General features: G+C 42.2%; 1 protein-coding gene across 1 annotated transcript in view; it reads right to left on the minus strand.

Moving 5' to 3' along the window:
* Positions 1–19,813, minus strand: part of PTPN14 (protein tyrosine phosphatase non-receptor type 14) — a 107,826-nt gene that overhangs the window by 48,532 nt on the left and 39,481 nt on the right. The window contains exons 2-3 of the mRNA XM_057365130.1: positions 19,447–19,771; positions 12,954–13,123 (exon numbers count right to left, since the gene is read on the minus strand). Of these exons, the coding sequence (XP_057221113.1) occupies positions 12,954–13,123; positions 19,447–19,620 (344 nt within the window). The 5' untranslated portion in view covers positions 19,621–19,771. The remainder of the gene's footprint in view (positions 1–12,953; positions 13,124–19,446; positions 19,772–19,813) is intronic.

Raw genomic sequence — 19,813 nt, forward strand, 5'->3', positions numbered from 1 at the left:
CTACTGCCTTTTACAGTAATCTGTCCTGGCAATAAGAAAACACTGCTTGAAGTGACACAATGAAGTTGCTGCCTATCTATAGGTCGTCAGTACAACACCTTATATTCCTGTGAAAAGATTGTTGGAACATCTACATTAGTATCACTGCCAGCAGAAAACAGGAAAACTCAGGTTGCTTCCATCTCCCAGAGACCCTAGTGATTGAAAACATTTAACCCACACCTCAGTAAATCATGCAACAAAACCACAGGCCAGGAAGTTGTAACATCCCAGTGAAGGCAACCCTGCAAAAGTGAGCACAGCTCTGATAACAATGGGATGTTGCCAGAGAAATATGTGAATCAGTGCCCTGTTGGGTGGGTAAAATAGATCCATTTCATGAAATGAATAATTATTCTTTGTAAAAGCTTCAAAAACAGCTGAAGATATCAAGTGCAAAAGCAGCTGCCAAAGATAAAACAGTGGACCAGTAAACATCTCAYTGCACAGGAATCTGCCATCTTCCGACACTCAGATTGCTGCCAAATTCTTGTGGAGATTCTCAGCTGCATAAGGGCCTCCACACAAACGCTTCTTTTAAACACATTTGGAGACTTCAGGGTTGCACTGACATCCATTGCAGCTCCTTTAGTACTATACCCTGCCAGCAGGGCAAAAAAAATTAAAGGTATTCAGATCCCTGAAAAAGGGTAAGTTTAGAACTAAGTTTTCATGGTTTGTGTCTCAGCTACAAGAGAAGGGAAAAAGTTTGCCCCAGCCTGCAGTACAAACTCCAACATTGAATAAATTTAATTGAAGACCGGCAGTGCTACTGTAACCAAGATCTCCACTGTCTACTGAATTCTCAAAATTTAAAAAGCAGATGGAAATCCCARTCAAAATCCACAGATCTATTTGCTCACATGCTGCTGCTGCTAGTGGCTTGACCCTCTTCCTGATGCTGTAGAAAACTTTCAGACGTCTATCTGGGAGTTCTAAACRGAAGACCAATAATCCACAGTTCCCTTTCCAAAACACATAGCAGGAAAGAGAATGAATCACCTGCAGAAAGTGATGCACAACAGAGGAATCCTGAATCACACTGGAAATGCCCATTTCTCCTCACTGATTGCACAGGAAGTCTAGAGCAACCTTCACTCTCTAAGGCTTCATCAGAAGAAGCGACATGACTGAGGCAGRATCAGTGTGTGTCATGAAGAGTTGAAGGAGTTTATACCCCAGCAGCCTGYACTTCCCTGGGGAGGAACTGCTAGTGCCTGTTACTGCATCATATGGGGAAACAAACAGAGAATATTACCCTCAGCCTAGTGATGCAGGAGTCTAGCAAAACCAGTGCCTTAAACCACCTGGGAGATAAAACCAAAGCACATAACAGAGTGTGAGGAGCACCAGAACATCCCCCCACCGTGCACAGCACTCCTTAAGGAGCGAGAAACCTCCCTCTGCAGGGACACTCATTGCTGCTACACCTGGAGGGGGGAAAAAGGCAGCCAAACAGTTTTCAATAGTCTAAATGACAAAGGCAGTGAGAGGCACAGCTCCTAAACTAGGGGAGAAATTATCCTGTTCATCTTCATTTGAGGAGATGCAAAAACCCTGATGGGCACTTCTGTCACTCAGGCCACTAGGGATAACAAGTGTCTTCCCTTTTTCCACTTCTTTTATCCTTTCTCCTTTAAATYAAAACATTGGAGCTAATTTATTTTTTAAAACCTATTTGTTTTTAAATCAATCTGTCYRATTTAAGGAGACAACAATACACRAACAACCTTTGGGGAGMAAAATCTATCATAACTGACTCTAYTGAGAGTCATTCCAACAGCAGGGGYTTTTTCATTGGGTTTACAGWAACCCCCCAATTCCTGGATRGSAACACCCTGTCCATYATGGTGRTGGCAACACACTCCCAATCCATCAGGAGGCATCAGACTTGACTTTCCAGTCTACAGAATATTATTTTCATTTAGAAATCAAACTATTATGAAACAAAGTCCATTCTTTGTCATTTTGTATGTCTGCATCCGATCTTAGGCCTGATAGGGTCCTTGAGAGAAAATACCTAGGTGAAGGCTTCTTGTAGGGTTTACAAATGTAAGTAGACCTAGCAAGGCCATGTTGTTAAATACAATTTTTGACACACCCTCCAGCTGTGTAAGCAGAAGGTTACCATCCCTACACTCAGGACATCATTTTCCACTTCATTTCAAAAAGTGGATTAGGTCACAGTTTCTATGAGGTTGTTGTACTGCCACTTACAGCAAGATTTAAAATTGGTTTTCAACACTGTTTAACATAACTGGCTACTAACACAAAAAAAAATGAAAAAATAATGAGACATGTTCAGATCATTCAACAGACTTTCCATAAATACACACAMACACAAAATGGGTACTGCAATACAGCCAGAGATACGCAACCACGTGTGTGTGGRGCGCTGGGAAATCTAACAGGAGAAAGCCAAGGAGCAAGAAGAGCAGGATTTAAACAGAAGATAACTCCAGGTTATCACAGTGATCCACCTAACCCAAGTGCTTATCACCGAGCAGCCGTGAGGACAGTTTCCTCAGAGGCTGAGGAACAAAAAGCAGTAGGTGTGACTCATCCAAACACAGCTCCATGCACAAAGCAAGCTCTTCACTGATGAAAGCAGAAGCCCAGATTTCTAGCCTCAGCACCATTTCAACTGCCAGACAGCACAAAATAAATATATAGGCCACCCTAATTATTTTTGCTTCCTTGCAGGAAAGCAGAAGAACTTTTTCTCCCRAAACAGAAGCTGGCTAGACCTTCAAAGCGATTTCAAAATGCTTTATGTATTTCCTTGTCATTAAGGTTTATAAAATGTCTCAAGTACTAGGTTTTGTTTCATGGACCCTCAGCTCTTCTTTCTGGAATTAAGCTTCAATCTTGGCAGTCTGCAATCAAAACACATTTTTAACACAGTGGTTTGAAGCCCTGTCCTCATCATAAACAGTCACTTCCTCTGGTGACCAGGAATAGGACATGAGGAAATGGAATGAAGCTGCCTCAGGGGAAGTTCTGGGATTGTAAGACAGGGACAAAGCAGGGCCTGTTGTGATAAGACAARGAGCAATGGGTTTAAAGTAGAAGAGGGTAGATTCAGTGTAGATATGATGAAGAAATTATTTAGTGAGAGTGGTGAAGCACTGGAAGAGGTGGCCCAGAGAAGTGGTGGATGCCCCATCCCTGGAAACATTCAAGATCAGGCTGGATGGATCTCTGTGAACCCTGATCCAGCCCCTGTTCATTGCAGAGGGGTTGGACTAGGTGTCCTCTAAAAGTCCCTTCCAACCCAAACTATTCTATGACTCTTCTGTGATTCCAAGKTCAGGCTGGACATGAGGAGAAGATTCATTCACCCAGAGGATGGCTGGTCACTGGAATAGGCTTCCCAGGGAAGTGGCTACAGCACCAGCCTGATGGTGTTCAGGGAGCATCTAAGTGATGCTTTAAATCCTATGATTTAGTTTTAGGTAGTTGGGAGTTTAGGGAGTTTGGCTCAGTGATTGTTATGAGCCCCTCCCGACTTGAGAGATTCTGTGATTCAATGAATCCTCTTCTGTCCTGCTGCACATATCTGCATTTTTATCCATCTGGCTTCCTATGCACTTTTGAAATGGATRCTAGAGTATTTGGAGTCATAACCTTCATACCTTTCCCAACTTGCTCTTTACCAATCTAATCTGAGTTTTGTTTCAAACATGTAAAAAAATCTCAGACTGAAATTCATACCATTACCTCATTCCAAGAGCTGAAAAGTTTAGGGAAAAGCCTAACATAATAAAGATCACAAGCATGGACAATAACATTTCTACRTTGTACCCAGCTGCAGAATTTTTCAAAAAATCTGAATCTGAATCATTTACAGTTGTCAATCCACACTGCTTGTCCAACATACGGGTCCAGCCAGTGTCTCCAACAGCACATATTCCCAGATGGACAGGAAAGGGAGATCCAAAGTGCCCTCTCCCAAGTGCAAATGCTTCCACTGCCATGACTGCAGGGAAGGATTCAACCTGGACTGCCTAAGACTGGAGAGGAAATTCTGTCACTTTGTGTAAATGGTGTATCAAGACTACAGGAGAAGAACAGAAGCCCAGAATGTCTGCTGCCGCTTAAAAGGGCCCAATAAAAATGGCTAGATTCCTCCAAAAGTACCTGTTCTACTAAAATTGAATATAGGAATAGCTCCCATCAGGAAAGCAATATGTTAGAACACGTGACTAAGCCCCAGTACATAAAATTAGTATTATTTCCTTACGATCAGATATAAATGTGAATCTGCCCAATGCCAAGACATTCCTGTTGCAACATTTCCAACCATCACAGCCACTGCCTTCAAAACACAGTAAAGCAAGAATGCAGGCTGAAAGTATCCTACACTGTATTTATAGTTATGCAACATGATTTTTTAGAGTTGCTACACATGTACTGCCCAACCACACACATGAAAACACATTCACTTTCTGGTCTAAAAGCACAGTATAATGTAATAGATTAGATCTAAGCGTCAACAGYTTCTTAAAATATCTGGCACAAAGAGCTCAGATTTCAATAACCAACACACAGAGAACAAGCTCYCCATTCACTGAAGAAAGTCAGCTGGGAGAAGGGTTTGCCCTCCTCGGCAAATATTTTATAAACAGGGAATTAATGTTGAATCTTAGTTCTGCCTTGAAGGAGTTCTTACTTTTAAGTCAAAGTTTAAACATCCACTAAAATACACATCCAAAAAGAACCAACTGGAGAATATTACTGCAAAGCAAAACAACACCTATGCTGCAATAACATGAACACAAGAAGACCCRGGCAAATAGTGCACATTATTTGTTGTTGCTGTCCTCTAAATATAACATGAAAGCTAATTAAGTATCAGCTTGTTTACAACAAGGCAGGTACAAGCCTAATGTGTGTGTTTTATGCTACAGTAGCCACTAATATTAAAAAAAGTCTAATAATTAAAACAAAACAATAAAACCATCAAAGGAGCACCAAAAGACGAATCTCCCAGACTGTCTAAGCCTGGGTGGCCACCCAGGGCTCTTAGGACGCATCCAGCTTGCATGCAGTTCCTGAGCTGCTCCCTTGCCTGGACTATATAAGCCCAAGAAAAGGAAAAAAAAAAAAAAACAAGCCTAACATTTCCAAGTTACTTCAAGACCCACCCACAATCTGGTCCAACAGAAGAGAGCTGAGATCCCTGAGGACTCGGGACTCCCTGGCTCCACTGAGCAATGAATCCCAGAGCTTGCCTTTCTCCCAGCTTTGGGAGATGGGGCACAATTCCAGTCACAAGATGATCAGCTTGAGGACCATGAACAGGACTGGGGCCTGGCAGTCTGACAACCACCATCTAAAACCAAGTTAATTCTGTTCCAGACAAATTTTTTTTGCCTCATGTCAATTTATACAATTTCAGCTCCGGAGGTCCTGCTGCTTCCTCTGAGAGATCCCACCACGATATCTCATGAATAAGACACATTACTCCTTGTCCCAASTCTTTTTTTGCTGTGTTTCAATACTCAGCTCATACCCTCTGTTAGTTCCTCTGTCTAAACAGGGAAGAAATCCTACCACCACATATGGGTCAGTGGGCACCCCAYGCCCTTTCATAGTTGTTGAACCCCATTCTGTGTAAGAACTCATCCAGTAATTTGTCACTCCAAATCATTTAGCTGGGAACAAAAGTGCCTATGGGATTCATGGGATTAAATTATCTTCCATTTCTAAGGTCTGCCATTCTTACACAACATCCTGTCTTTTTCTGTTCGTTTGATAAAGCTTCCATGTACAGCAGCAACTATTTTAATCCATGTGAATCAAAGTTACAGTCCATTGTTCCAAAGCTCTCTATAAAATAGACAGATGAGATATATGCATATATAAAATATGTATATAATGGTAAAGTTGGAAACACTCCAGTAGAAGAAGCTACWCTGGCTTATGCTACTCAAGGGTCCKGCYCAACTTAAGAAACAAAGAGAACTGAACAAATTTCTAAACTGGAAATAGTTAAAAACACAGGACTTTTCTGACATTAATATCATATTTATGTTGGAGAGAACACTTCTCCATGCTTCTTAGGTGCATCATCTTTCCAGCTGGGCAAGCCACACAGCTGTTTCTGGTGCCAAGAGGGAGGGCTGTGTGTCAGAGCCATTTCTGTGTGGGGTGAGCAGAGCTGAGCAGCACGAGCACCACAGCCACAACACTTCCCAGAAAAGCAGGCAACGAGTGCAATCACTTTYCTGGAAACTACACAGCCTGCCTCCAGATAACATCTCTCCAAGACAGCATCTCTCCTAAAAAATGTGCCGCAAACACAAACCGACAAAGGCTCTAGGGAAGAGACAAATTCGGACAAGGCAGTGAGACTTCTGTTGCCTGAAAACCAAACTTTTTTCCACACACCAGTACCACGGAAAGGTTAAATTCTGACTTAAATCTCCAGGTGTAGGAGATCAAACTCTGGACTTTTTTTTGTTTTGAACACTCCACCTTCCCATTTCCCATGTATCACTCAGTTCTCTCTCATTTACCAATCCACTCATCTATACCACACATCCCTCTTCTCCTCCCATCCTTCATGCTATTTTTCTGTACTTTCACAGAAACGTTTTGAAGTGTCAATACATTTTGGAGAACCACTGGTGCTAAAAAAGAATCCTATGGGTCTACCAGTGGCGGAGCAACAAGCACAGCCACACAACTGGTCACAGTCCCCACATCAGGCCAGCATGGTACAGAATGTCTGGAACAAATCTGATTGTGCACATTGTGCACAATTGCTGTGATTTTTCCCAGCACAGCGTGATATTCAAAATAMTTATTTTGGACAATGAAGCCAAACCAACCACCACGAGCTCAGAGGTGCACACAGACACTCGTGCAGCCACAAGCTGCAGGTGTGACTGACCATGAAAAGCAAAGCAGCCTCATGTATCTTTACATCCCTTACAGCCAAAAGGGTTCCACTTCACTGAGCTCGCCACAAAGCCAGGCTGGCACAGGAGGATATATGATATCCAGCCTTAAGACAGAAATTAAAAGMACAGTGTAAGGAGCAGTAACTAGCAGAAAAGACAGCAGTGAGTGGTAGAAATTGGCAGCTGATTGGACTTGTATTAAAAGCTAGTTGCACAGGAGGATATGAAACTTTAGATTTAAAGAAAAAAAAGGAAAGTACAGCAGACTAAAAGCAAAGATAAGCTCAAGCAGGTGAAACGTTTAACAAGGATTTTTTTGAGGGGAAGGCAAAAAATCCAGCATTTGTTAAAACAGATTTGCGAAAACATCTTTCCCTGTAAGTAWGAAGCACTCTAACACTATTTTTTCCCCTCTACTTTATCCTCACACAATTTAAAAATTCATACAGTCCTAGGAGTCTGTACCTCTTTATGCTGTAGAAGAATTTCTGCTTAAAAGGTCTTTACCTAACACTTGCAGAAAGATAAAGAAAGGGAAAGACTGGGAACTGTGAAGAAGAAATATTCCTTAAAAGACAAAAAAACCAGCTACAAGAAACAGTGAAGAAAAGGGTAAGACAGCAAAATATCAGAGAAAATAAATGTTYACTTAGTTAAAAGAGAATAAGTTTGAGGCTGAATTTCCACAGACTGTCCAGAAAAGAAGCCTGGGAGCCACAGGCTCTAATTTTCCACCTGTGAGCACATTCATTCCCACACTTCACAGGTGCAGCCGTCCCATTCCAAACACTGTTTCCTYTCACAGGAAAGCTGTGCAGCATGTTCTTCTGGGGAAATGCAGAGCTGACAGCTGAACTGGGGGCAGAAGCTGATGCAGCACAGTGCAGATGCTAGAACACATCTCTTCCTATAGAGTCGTGCCTGCCAGACCTACCCTGCAGAGCACCAATACCCACACCAGGAACTCCTCTTACTTCCCAGGGTTATGTCCCAGTCTGCAACAGAACAAAATCCACTGGACCTTACTGAGTACAGAGCACCTGGTAAGACACTGGAAACTTCTTCAAGGAATGAAAAAAGAAAACCAGATTAAAGCACACCTTTATGCCTTCACAGGAGGCACAGCAGTACCACGCACTAAGAAAGAGGTACTGCGGGAGGCAAAATGTGACTTCAGTTTTCCCTTAGAACTGTGGGAAGGGTGGAAAAGAAAAGGGCCCTGGATTGTCTGATAAYTGGGCAGAAAGCAGCATCGCACCCACATTTTCAGAAAGCCGCAAGAGTGWGTGGGTTCTCTGTTTTTGGAACAAGAGCACAGTGAAAGCAAGCTTGTTTACTTTAGATGCTGTACAAAGACTTTTTWAAAAAAAATAAATGCTTGAAAGGATGCCTCCTCTCTGAGGAGTTAGCAGMAAATAAAAGGCAGATTTATATGTCTAATCTATGCAAATATCTACTCTACAGGGCATCACAAAGACTGCTTTATATCAGACAGTATGCAGATCCCAGGTGCTTTAAACATGCCAGAAGCACGCGTGGCATCTCCATCTGCGATGGCTGCTCACTGAGAACAGCTGGATGACTAAAAAGAGGTTGTCTACGTAGCCTTCCATGAAAAATGCTTTTTGCTAATGTGCCAATCCCCACACTCCCACCCAAATTACTACTGCTGTAACTGCTATTGAGTCCAAAGAGGGGTTTTTTGTTGTTGTTTGTTTGTTTTGGTTATTTAACTCTGTTTATCACAAATTCTTCTAGAAATTTTCCATTTGTAGCAATACTAACGTGGTAAAAACTCCTACTGACACCTTAAGGATTTATCATGGGGCTTTAATTAGTCTGTGGAAACAGAAAACATCTGTGGGACTGGGCAGCACTAGAACGTCATGACCAGCAGCCAGGGAGATGCTGGAGTCACTGAGATCTTGGCAGAGACAGAATTAAGAGAAGGGAATATATACAGATGAGAACCTCAACTCAACAGAAAAGAAACAGAGTAGAAAGAGTAGGGAAATAAGAGATCTAGAGGGTAGGAAATAGCTCTCCTAAGAGAAGGCTTAAGGCCAAGAATATGATGCTGTCGTGCTGAAAGTAAGGCAGAGTAATAATATTTATGTCACGGCCACTACCAGAAAGAACGGGCAGGTACTATACAACTGCTGTCTGCTTTCTGTGTGTTTCCCTGGGATGTCCTTGGGAAGATCCATCACACGTCAGGAAAGTGCCGAGAAGCCTCAGAATTTACACTCAAAACCACAAATTGAACAAGACTGACGATGTCCTGCTGGTGCTTCTTGCACTGTCCCAGTGATTAACTTTGTCCAATGAGAAAGAAAAAAAACCCACACCACTAGCATTTTCATCTTCAAGCAAGTGTCAGTTTTGTAGCAAAGAAGGAAATAACTGCAGGCCACAGTGAGATCTGACCTACTGAAACAATGTGTCCCCAGCATCCTCTTTGCCTCATCTTTTCTTGTTGTTCTCAGAGGTTGGCTTCAAAGAGCTTAAGTGCTAAATAAACTGCTCTGACAGTGTTGTCTTTTCATTTTCTTTTCACAGGCTGTCATATTATCGGAAACACCTCTTACAAATTAACTGCAGGAGTCCCACATGAAGACACARCAGTACTTGTGTTTATAGGACAGGTACCTGCAGCTCCACAGGTCCCCCATAACCAGTTACATGGCCAGCCCTGGCAACCCATTCACCCACTCTGCACCATCCACAATCTGAAATCATGAGGTCATTTGGGCACAAACTGAAATTCAAGGCATGYCTTTTAAACATAAACCCCCTTCTTTACTGCAAGGGTGACTGAACACCAGGACAGATTTCCCAGAGTAGGTGTGGAGTCTCTCCCGCATGAATACATTCAATACTCAATGGGAAATAGTCCCAAAGCCATCTCCTCCAGCTGACCTTGCTCTGAGCAGACAATCTCCTGAGAATCCTCCCAACCTCAACCATTCTGCAGCTGCTGCTGGCATTTCTCTTGAGTCAATCATCAGCCTCTCCCACACTGTGACACCCTGGGAGGGACAGTACTGCCTTCTCACCACACCGCTACGCCGCTCCTCTCCCAGAGTGCTGCATGTGGACAGGTTTCCATGGAGTCTGTCCAGCTCTGGGGGACAGAACWCTCGGAGCAGCATTACTCACCCTTCCTACTGCCACCACTCTCAGCTTGTGCAATGCAGGAGGTTGCCAGAGAAACCACCAAGAGCTCCTGACCACTACCAACACCTGCAGACAGTCAAAATTCAGGAGCCTGGGGGCATAATTAGCATTTTCTATTTCCAGCTGTAATGATCAAATGTAAGGGAGTTATAATTTTACAAACACTGTCTTACTGGTATCAGGATTCTTCCTGTTGGTCCCAACCATTGAACAACAGCCAAACACAAAATGCTTCACATACTGTTTTGAAGAGTCAGAGTATCTTTCAAATAAAATTATTAACGAGTCAGTGACCAACACCCCAGGTAAYGCTCCTCTCAACCAACAGAGCCTAAAAGACTTGGATCATTTTCCCTTTTTGCGATGACAGTATGTGAGGTACAGGAAACAGAAAGGAATATTCAATTTGGTGAGAAATTTCTCAAAAACAGCTATCWAGTCTATAATCCTACAGATCAGAGGCAGAGTAAACCAGCTCAGGAAACCAACTCCCTAGTTTTTGAATTCTTGTGCATTATGTCAGTGTTTGCTGAAGCACTCTCAGAAGACTTCATCATCTTTAAGGAATATTAATCAAYCCTGGAAACCCTGGAGTCTGCAATTAACTAAAAGCTTGGGCTGAGAGATGGATTTCACCTCCAGCTCCAAACACAGCCAGGCAAGCTCAGGGCTGGAGATGTTTCCATTTAGGGAAGGTTACAAAGGTGACAGGTTCACTGCTGGCAACACTGTCGCTACCTCTGCAGCTTCGGTCTTTAGTGATGGCTGTGTTTTGGGGTTGGGTTTGTTTGCGGTGGCTCTGCAGCCTCCCTGAAGGGGATGAAATGTCTCATCACAAGTTCTGCATTTCAGACAGATTCGTCATTTGTACCTAAATATAAGCCAAATACATAGGCACTGAGTGGGTGAGTCCATGCCTACTTCAACATCACACTTAATAGTATCATGATCAAGTCTAATCCTAGAAACAGCCAGTATCAAAATAAAAACAAATGTTTAATCAGTTTACCAAGAACAAACAAAGCCAAAAAAACCCTGCAAGCCCACATCCATCTGCCCATCTAATCAGGTTTTAAACTAAGCCTTTCTCTGCCATTTATTTCAGAAGAATCCTCCACGTCCCCACCACTGAAGGTTTGCTGCCATCACACCATCTACAGTGCAGCAATTCCACACCACACAAAAACAAACAAATCTACAGGCTATTCTGTATTAAATCCTCCAGTAAACTGCTGGCTTTGCTACAGACRTTTAAAGAAACATAAAAGGCACTTATAAGATTCTGCAGCTTATGTTATCAATCACTTCAGAAAGAAAAACAATTCAGCAGCCACTCCAATTGAGAGCGCTGTGAAATTCAATTGTCACCGAAATGCTTTGCTATTACCAACCTGGGCAGAATGAGCAAAAACACCTCTGCAGGTGAGCTGTGAATGAGCAATCAGCACTGCAGGCTGCAGCTTGAACAGATAATGGCATCCAAGCAGCCACAATGCTTCCTTGCACACAACCAGGCCAGGACTGGGCTGACAAATTGGGCAACACACATTCTGTCTGCGMGTTAAAATAATTCTGAAGAAAAAGGTACGAGGCTTCCTTCTCGCAGCGTGTGCAAAGCAGGAACAACAGATACAGACAAGCATCAATGTTTGGTCTGCTCTCTGAGAAACTGAAGTTTTATGATGCTTTTATCCCACTCTTTGGCAAGAATTCAGCATACACAGTAACCAATGGATGGTTTGACAGCTGCCATTTCAAGAAACAACTTTTTCACATCCTACCAACATCAACTCTCCAGTTCAATGTCAGATAAAGATACTTTAAAATACACAATCTGCAATATAAAAAATGCTTCACATCATGCACCCCTTCTAGAGTTAAGGCCATTTTTTCTCTACTATTTATGTATCATTTTCTAGCTATCATGACCATAGGGTGAATTCCAGGTTTTCAGCAACTGGTTTTTTTCAGTGTCAAGGTTTCTGCCACACTGAAGCCTTCACCCACTTATTCCAGGCTTCAACTTTAGTTGTGCGGATACAACTTTGCTCTAGCCTAGATAAAACAAGCTCACCCCTTTTTGGGTGAGGTGGGCTTGTTTTTCCTCGCTCTCTTTTCTGTATTATTAAATTTCAATATAGCACAGATGTGCAAAAAACACACAGTGATGTGGTTTACAAAAATAGCCCCTCAAAACAGTTGTATTGTTACAACTGCAGCACAGGCCTCTGAATAAAAGAGTAATTCCCACTCAAGTTGTTTGCAAAGGTACGCCCTAATTACAATTAAAGGACTAATGCCCTCTGAAAAATTTTAATCTTTTTGTGAAGTGTAAGGGGAAAATCAGGGGTGGGATGAGCAAAACTTGAAAAAAAAAAAAAAAAAGCCAAAGTTCACATTCACCATGTGAAAGTGCATGTGCTTTTAAGCATATGTAGGCTTAAAAATATAAACTAAAACTCTATATAGAGGTCCTTTGCCTGTGGCTCCTTTTTCATAAGGTTATAGAAGAAAACCCATGGTCACCATGGTCCTTTTTAAAATTTATGTCAGATTTTTAAACMTGTAATTATTACTCCCATTTTTTCCCTGCATTTTGTTGGCTATGCACAATCATTCAGCAAGAAAGCTTTTTTTTCTTCTTCTTCTCCTTCTTCCCCAAGCAGATATCATCAAGCAGTGACTTTCTCCCATTTGGGCAATCATCAGGAAAGGAAATAACCAGAGGATACCTGGCCAAACGCTGAATGCCAGAAACAGAGCAGCTCTGTCACGGTCCCWTTCTCTCCCAGCTCTGTCACCATGCTGTGAACAGAGGGAACCACGTACCTCGTCACCTCCTGCTGCAGTCGGGAAACGCTGGGCACGTAGAACATGACCCCAAAGAAAAGCAAAGGCTCATTGGCAAATTTGTCCAGCTGCTTCTTCAGAGGCTTTTCCAGTTCAACCCAGCGGTCTTGCTGGTTCTTGCTGAGAAACCAAAGGCCGAAGTAGTGAGTCTAGGTAAAGAAAAAGTGAGTGTCAGTTTACCTTTTGCAGCTGTATCACACACACAGTGTCATCAATGCAAGTAAGAACAGATGGTCGTTGTGTAGATTCTTCCATATGCAAAAGCAGAGTAATTCCATTTTTATTGCCCTTTTTTGTAAGACAATTTTGAAGACAGTGACAAATTTATGTTGCAATATACTTCATGGAGCACTATCTGCCTCCCACCATCTCTCCTAAATGCATACTGAAGAGCTCTACTTGCAATTGTGGCACAGGTGACATAAATGATTTACAGAAAGTGTCTGAGTCTTTGTTTTCTTATGGGACACCTGTGCTTTGTGAACAGAYAGCAAACACTAAGTCTGAATTAAAGTGCAAAGGGTTCGTGAGACTTTGGATCAGGCCAGCTGCACACAAAGGACAAGGACTCTTCCAGCTAAAAAAAAAAAAAGGAATGCAAATCCACAGCATGAGTCAAAATATATCCAATACCAGAACCATTTACCCAATACAGAAYATGTTTACTCTTCTTCTTTTTAACACACTCACAAGGTTTTATGGCGGACAAGCATACACTTAGAATGTGCGTATCACACATGAGTAGTTTGCTCTAGGCTCTGCAGAAACACCAGGTTGGRAGCCTCAGCTGCTTCCTCTCCAGTGCAAATCTCAGGGGCTGTAGTAGCTACTGCATGAGCCACAAGGGACTGCTTCTGCTGAAGAGGAATTAACACACAACAGTGCTCAGAACTAGAGCTTCAAATACTACAAACTGGCAAMAAGCAGCTGAAGGAAAAGCCAATCCATCATGAAGGATTTTATTGAAAAGCACTTAAACATCAAGCACTATGACTRTATATCTGAAGAAGCAGTGAAGAATGTTGGGGCAGACAAATTGCAGATGTTGAACTTCGCAAAATCCACCATCGACATCCTGCTTCATGCCRCTAAAGACGTTTCTATAAAAACCATTGCACACACCATGACTAAGCACATAACACAATGAAAAATAACACAATACAAAAAATTCTAAATGTTTACAAATGGCAACAAAGCAGCAAAGGAAACACTGCTCCAACTACTTCATAGCTGAGGGCATGCAAGAGACAATCATGCAAAACTCTGAATGGGAGCACAGGTGTACTTACTTTAGGGTCTCATTACATACATATTTTCAACWTTGGACAACATCCAGACTAGCATTTAACTAAGGTGATAACTAATTCAACTTGATTTCTCAATTAAGCCTGACAAAAAGCATGAGCACTGCTCAGTTTGGTGCAGTGAAGCAAACTTGTTCTTTTGTAGTATTTCCTCCTAGAAATTAAAGGTATCTTCAATCAATCAATCAATCAATCAATCAATTGATCGATTTATCTAGGGCACAAATAAATCAAGAAGTCAGCATCTCCCACAGGATAAACTTCAAACAAAACTAACCTCACACATGTTCAGTGATATATGTCTACTCTCCCTTTGTAGTCATCAGTGGATAAAAGTTCTTTCTGATGAGCTCACCATGGTAGTAATTAGATTAAAATGAAGGTGGGAGGGACAGTGGAGGCAGCAGAGAAAATGAAATAATGTCAAGGCAGAAAAAACCAGTGATTTTACCACCTCACAGGGAAACCCTTCAACACACTTGAAGAGCACTGCAGGATAACTCATCCTCAGCAAGAAACAGTGCAGAAATGAAAAAACAGAGCTGCCATATTACTTGAAAATGTAAACATTCACAAACCCTAGAACCCAAATTCAAACTGTGAAGTACTTGTAAAAYATCTAACAACTAAGAAGATTTGGACTGTGAAGTCTAAAGGAATTATTCAAGGAATTGAGGTTGAGTTTAATTGCAATTAAACTGCTYGAATGAGCACAGTCCCTCCCCTTTGAGTGAGAGCTGAGGGACAGCAAAAGTTTAGATTTGCTACACTGGAAAGGCTCTTCAAGYACCAAATCCAAATCCAGAATCAATTCCAATGAAATGAAGTGTTGAAGCTTCTAGACTACAGCAGCTACTGTGGAGCAAACACAGCAGCACACATTTTGCACAGCTAAAAGACAACTGTTTTCCTGGAAAGCAGCCTGGAGAGGATCAAGCAATTGCAGATGGAGCACAGGAACTGATTGGGGAGCAGAACTTGTGTCGCAAATTCATGTGCTTTGGAGAGACAACCCACACAGTTATCTGACCATCAGCACCCTGCCACCAGCAGCTTTACTTCCTGAAAATGTCAGTGTTTTTTTTAAGAATCCACAGTAGAGAAAGATGTCTGTAGCCACTACTGTGAATGCTTGAAGAGACTCTCCCTGCTAGGAACATCAGGAATCCCCATGGAATAAATATCTACACTTRCAGCTGCCAGGCTCAGAAATAACACATTCCCCTCATGGTTTTAAAATTTGTCTTACCTACCASACAGGATTTCATACATGGTACAAGGAAACTGGTTTACACTCCTCCAGGAGCTGTGGTCCTCTGCTAAAGCAGCAAACAAGAACCAGAGCACCTGGGTGCCCCAAGGAGAAGGAGATCCATGAAACACATCCAGTCAGAACACTGGACATGCAAAAACTGCACTGGAAAGTCTTGAGACAGATGACATTACAACTGCCAGTTCAGGGAGCAGTGTATTTGTTCTGGACTTGGCCTTAGTTATGCTCCCAAGTTATAGTCCCAAGAGCTACCCCTACTTTTAATCTGGGCCAAATGAGTAGAACTGTCAACCCMAAAAAATGACAGAAATTCACTAAGCCACAGCAAATGTCATTCTAAAAGATTCATCAAGCCCAGCTCACTGCTTATTAAAGCCTCTGGTTAAGCAGCCAACTAAATATTTATCCTTGAGAAAAAGACAGAGGTCCAGCATCTCCAGGCTAAAAAAATTAAGCCCTGCTATCCCAGGGCACACTGACAGCAGCCAATTATTCACAGAAGGTTTTTGTCCAAGCACTGTCTAAAACCCATTTCAGCTTTGCTGGCAAGATGAGCCAAACCAAGCCACACTTTGAGGCAACCACAAAACCCCAGGTTTCAGCTGCACCCTAAAAGAAAGGGGCACCTTCTAGGGCACCAAAACAAAGGCCAGTATGGCAGTAAAAGACCACCTTTCATATCATCATCTGCCTGTCCTGCTCAGCCCACCATCCTCCTGTTTTGGTTTGGGGCTTATAGGATCACAGCGATAGACAGACCATTGTGAAATTTAGCTACAAGAATAATTTTGGTTGGAAAGAACCTTCTTGCCCTCTCCCTCACTTATAATACATCAGAACATATCACCTTTAAACATTTTAACATCTTAGAAATTGAAATAAAAAGAAAAAAAAGGAGAAGGAAATATGGAGACTCACAACAGATTTGTACAGATTACTCTGCTATTTCAAGCAGGTTCACTTAGTCTGGAAATGGAATGGAAAAATGCCATTATATTGGGGGAAAAAATCCTCTTTATAATCTGTGCACATACATACAAGATTATCAAATGACATTTTTTACCTTGTCTGTCCTCTCCCTTCCTCCCCTCTTCTCATCTTTACCTTTCACATAACACTGGCATAAGAACTCATTTTATTGGAACCAGTAACTGTTCAAGTAGAAGACCTGATGCTTTGTCAAGAGCTTTGCTGAAAAGGATAAAACCAGATTTTACAGTAGTTACATGGCTCCACTTTCTACTGACCTATTCCTGAACCCTGACTCAGTCAGGCAGGGAGTTGCATTCCCCAGAGATCAAATAGAAATATGCATAATCCATTAGATACTGTTTTTCAGTCATGTGTGGTATGATCGACAGTCCTTTGCAAGAAGGCATAATCTCAAAGAGTTTTGCTTTTTAGCAGGAAGGGTTTGGACAGTTCTATGTTTATTTCTGAGAAATTGGATTGAATGAGACATGGATGCATTCCTAACTCAGAGGTAAAAGCTGTGGTACACCTGGGATTTATTTAAACCTAATACCAAACTGAAGCATTACCTGAGACTGCACGGAGGATGATTTTAGTGCTGTCTCATTAGCATGTGATTTAATTAAGGTTGGCTTATCCTTGCTTGTACATCGCAGTGTGCAAATCAGGATTTCTAAGAAAGGGCATATTCCAGCTCAAGTTTTTGCTGCATTCAGAGAATTTAAAAAGTTTCTCTCCAATATGAATGCTTGCAAGGATTTTAGCCTCAGTGTACTTAACAGACTTCTCTACTCAGCTACCCAGTTGCAACAATCTTGTAGAAATTTGAGCTTTGTGAAAATATTTTTTGTGAAAATATTATCTTTCTGTAATATTTGTTTGGACAGCAAGTTCAAAAACCATGGTCAGCCTAAAGAGGAAAAGGGACAATCACCAAATTACTTCACCATCCTTACAAACTGTGGCAGGAACTCTAGAGAGGCAGAAGAAGAAATGAATTGGGGTCTGAAAGAAAGAACAGCACCAAGCACCTCCAAGCTTGCTAGCTCCAAGTATTCCTCATCCAAGGAGCAGAAGAGGATACAGGGAGACCCTCTCAGAGTTGAAAGAGGTAGGTAATTCTCTCCTAAAAAAAAAAACCAAAACACCCACTTGTGTCAAAAAATGCTGCACTGTTGAAATCTGAACTTTACAAAACCAGTCCAACGTTGCCAAAACCTTGTTTAGAAAAAAAAGCAGGGAGGATGATGAAAGAAGGGGAATGCGTTCCAACAACATCAAAGCATTCTCTTCTATGTTGTTAAAATATTTTTTTATCTTGAAACACAAACTTTTTGTGCTGACATATTTCTTTTTGCATGACAGAAATAATTTTGAAAATGAAAAAAAAAAATCAAAGCAATAGAAACCCCCTATGAAATTGAACATTGACCAAAAAAGCTTCCTTTGCTACTCTACCATCTAATTTCATTTCTCTGGAAAATTCTGAAACTTCAGGCTTTGTTCCAAAGTGGAACAAAACACGTTCTGAAATCACAAAATGCTTTGTGGAAAAGAACACTAACTGTTGACAGAGCTATTCTTTGCAAATGCAGGTGGACCTCCAGAGAGAATCAGAGTCTGGAGTCTTCTGCTGCATCAACTAGATAAGCCCAGAAAGAACATGAGGAGCAACACTTCATTCCTTTCMCTGCTCTCTGCGTTAGAGGGGAAGAGAGAAGTCAGGTTCTTCCCTAATGTATCATCAACAGAAAGAAAAAAAGAAGGGAAAAAATATTTATTGATAAATCATCATCTCTAGAAGGGGAGGAGGGGGTGGAGATGATTCTACTAAAAATGATATATAAAACCCAAACAAACAAAAAGCCACCCAAGTACRAAAAATCATGATGCAATGTTCTCTCTACCCTGTTCCTGCCTGCATATTCTCCAGCCTATTCTGTACACATATAAAGAGTGAGATTCTTCTCCCATTCTTTATCATTATGGATGGGTAAAAAAAGAAGTTTTGTTTAGTTTTCATCCACTGTCGTTACTTCWATGCTACCTTCCAGTTGCCCCCACTACCAAGGCCATGGGCCTACTGCATAAGACACTGCAAGATTTTTAATTTCCCAGCTGTGCTTACAGGCAGGACAGCCAGATGATAACCCAGCAAGTTCTAGGCAATGGTTTTCTACTTATGATTTGTAAAAGTCTAGAAGCATGTAGGATGCAGGTAAAGAGCCCACAGAAGGTAAAAAAAGTCTGTTCCTTTGTGCCTTGCACATTGGAGAGGGACTTCTAAAAAGCATTCAGCTTTTTTTTTGTACGGCAAGAAGTAGAAAGTAAAGGATTTCAGTCTTGAATGAAGACTGGTTTCTTCAACCTTTCCAGAAGCATTGGGAATGTAAAAGAAGCCTTTCAGGATTTCAGATGTGAAATATTAAACAAAACAGAAGGAAGAAAAATGCCACCATCCTCCAGCTGTTCCTGGTTAAACACAACTGTTCGTTGTTCATGCTAATAACACCACTGCTGCCTACTTCAGTTTTACAGCAGCAAGAGTATATATATGAGGCTGGATGCTAAAAAGCCAGAGGTCTCCTTCCCATTGGCACAACTCAGCCATCAGCGCTGGTGAAACCAGGGTTACATTCAGAAAAAAAGTTACCGTAACTTGTCCTTTGGCATCCCAGTTCAAAAAGTAACACTCATGGYTTTCTAAGAAAATAAACTTCCTATTACAAAGAGATCCCAAAGGTATGATGGAAGAGCAACAGCCCCGAGCCCCGAGTGCCGCTCTGCGGTCAGTTTTCATGCAATCACAGCGCATTTGTCCGAGCTCCAGCTGCTGATCATACCTGGCCAGCCCCGGGACCAGCACGGCTCAAACGCAGCTAAAAACGTGTCAAATTATCCGGTGACAGATGGCTGCCCTTACCTCCCGTAATTCCAGCCTCTGAGCGACMGCTTCCAGGCACTCCTGCCCCGTGCTCTCCACGGACAGGGTGCACTCGATCACGTTGCTGTCCAGCAGACGGATCCTGGTCACGAAGCAGTTCTTGCTCAGGACATTGTAGCGCCTGGTCCGCCGCAGCTTCAGCCCGAAAGGCATGGCTGGAGGGCGGCAGGGTGGCCCTCGGCCGGGCTCCTCCGACAGCTCTCAGCACCCCTGGCCACTCGCCTCCAAGGCTTCTTGGGCTGGCACTACTCTCCTCCAGAAACGGAGGGGGCTGTCCATTCCTGGGGCGAGCTCCGAGGGATTCCTGCAAAACACAAACGAGGAAGTAGGCTTAAGTGTGAAATAA

Source organism: Malurus melanocephalus, unplaced genomic scaffold (genome assembly GCF_030028575.1).
Source record: "Malurus melanocephalus ecotype Western Australia unplaced genomic scaffold, MMel_1.1 scaffold_48, whole genome shotgun sequence".
NCBI classification, from domain to species: Eukaryota; Metazoa; Chordata; class Aves; order Passeriformes; family Maluridae; genus Malurus; species Malurus melanocephalus.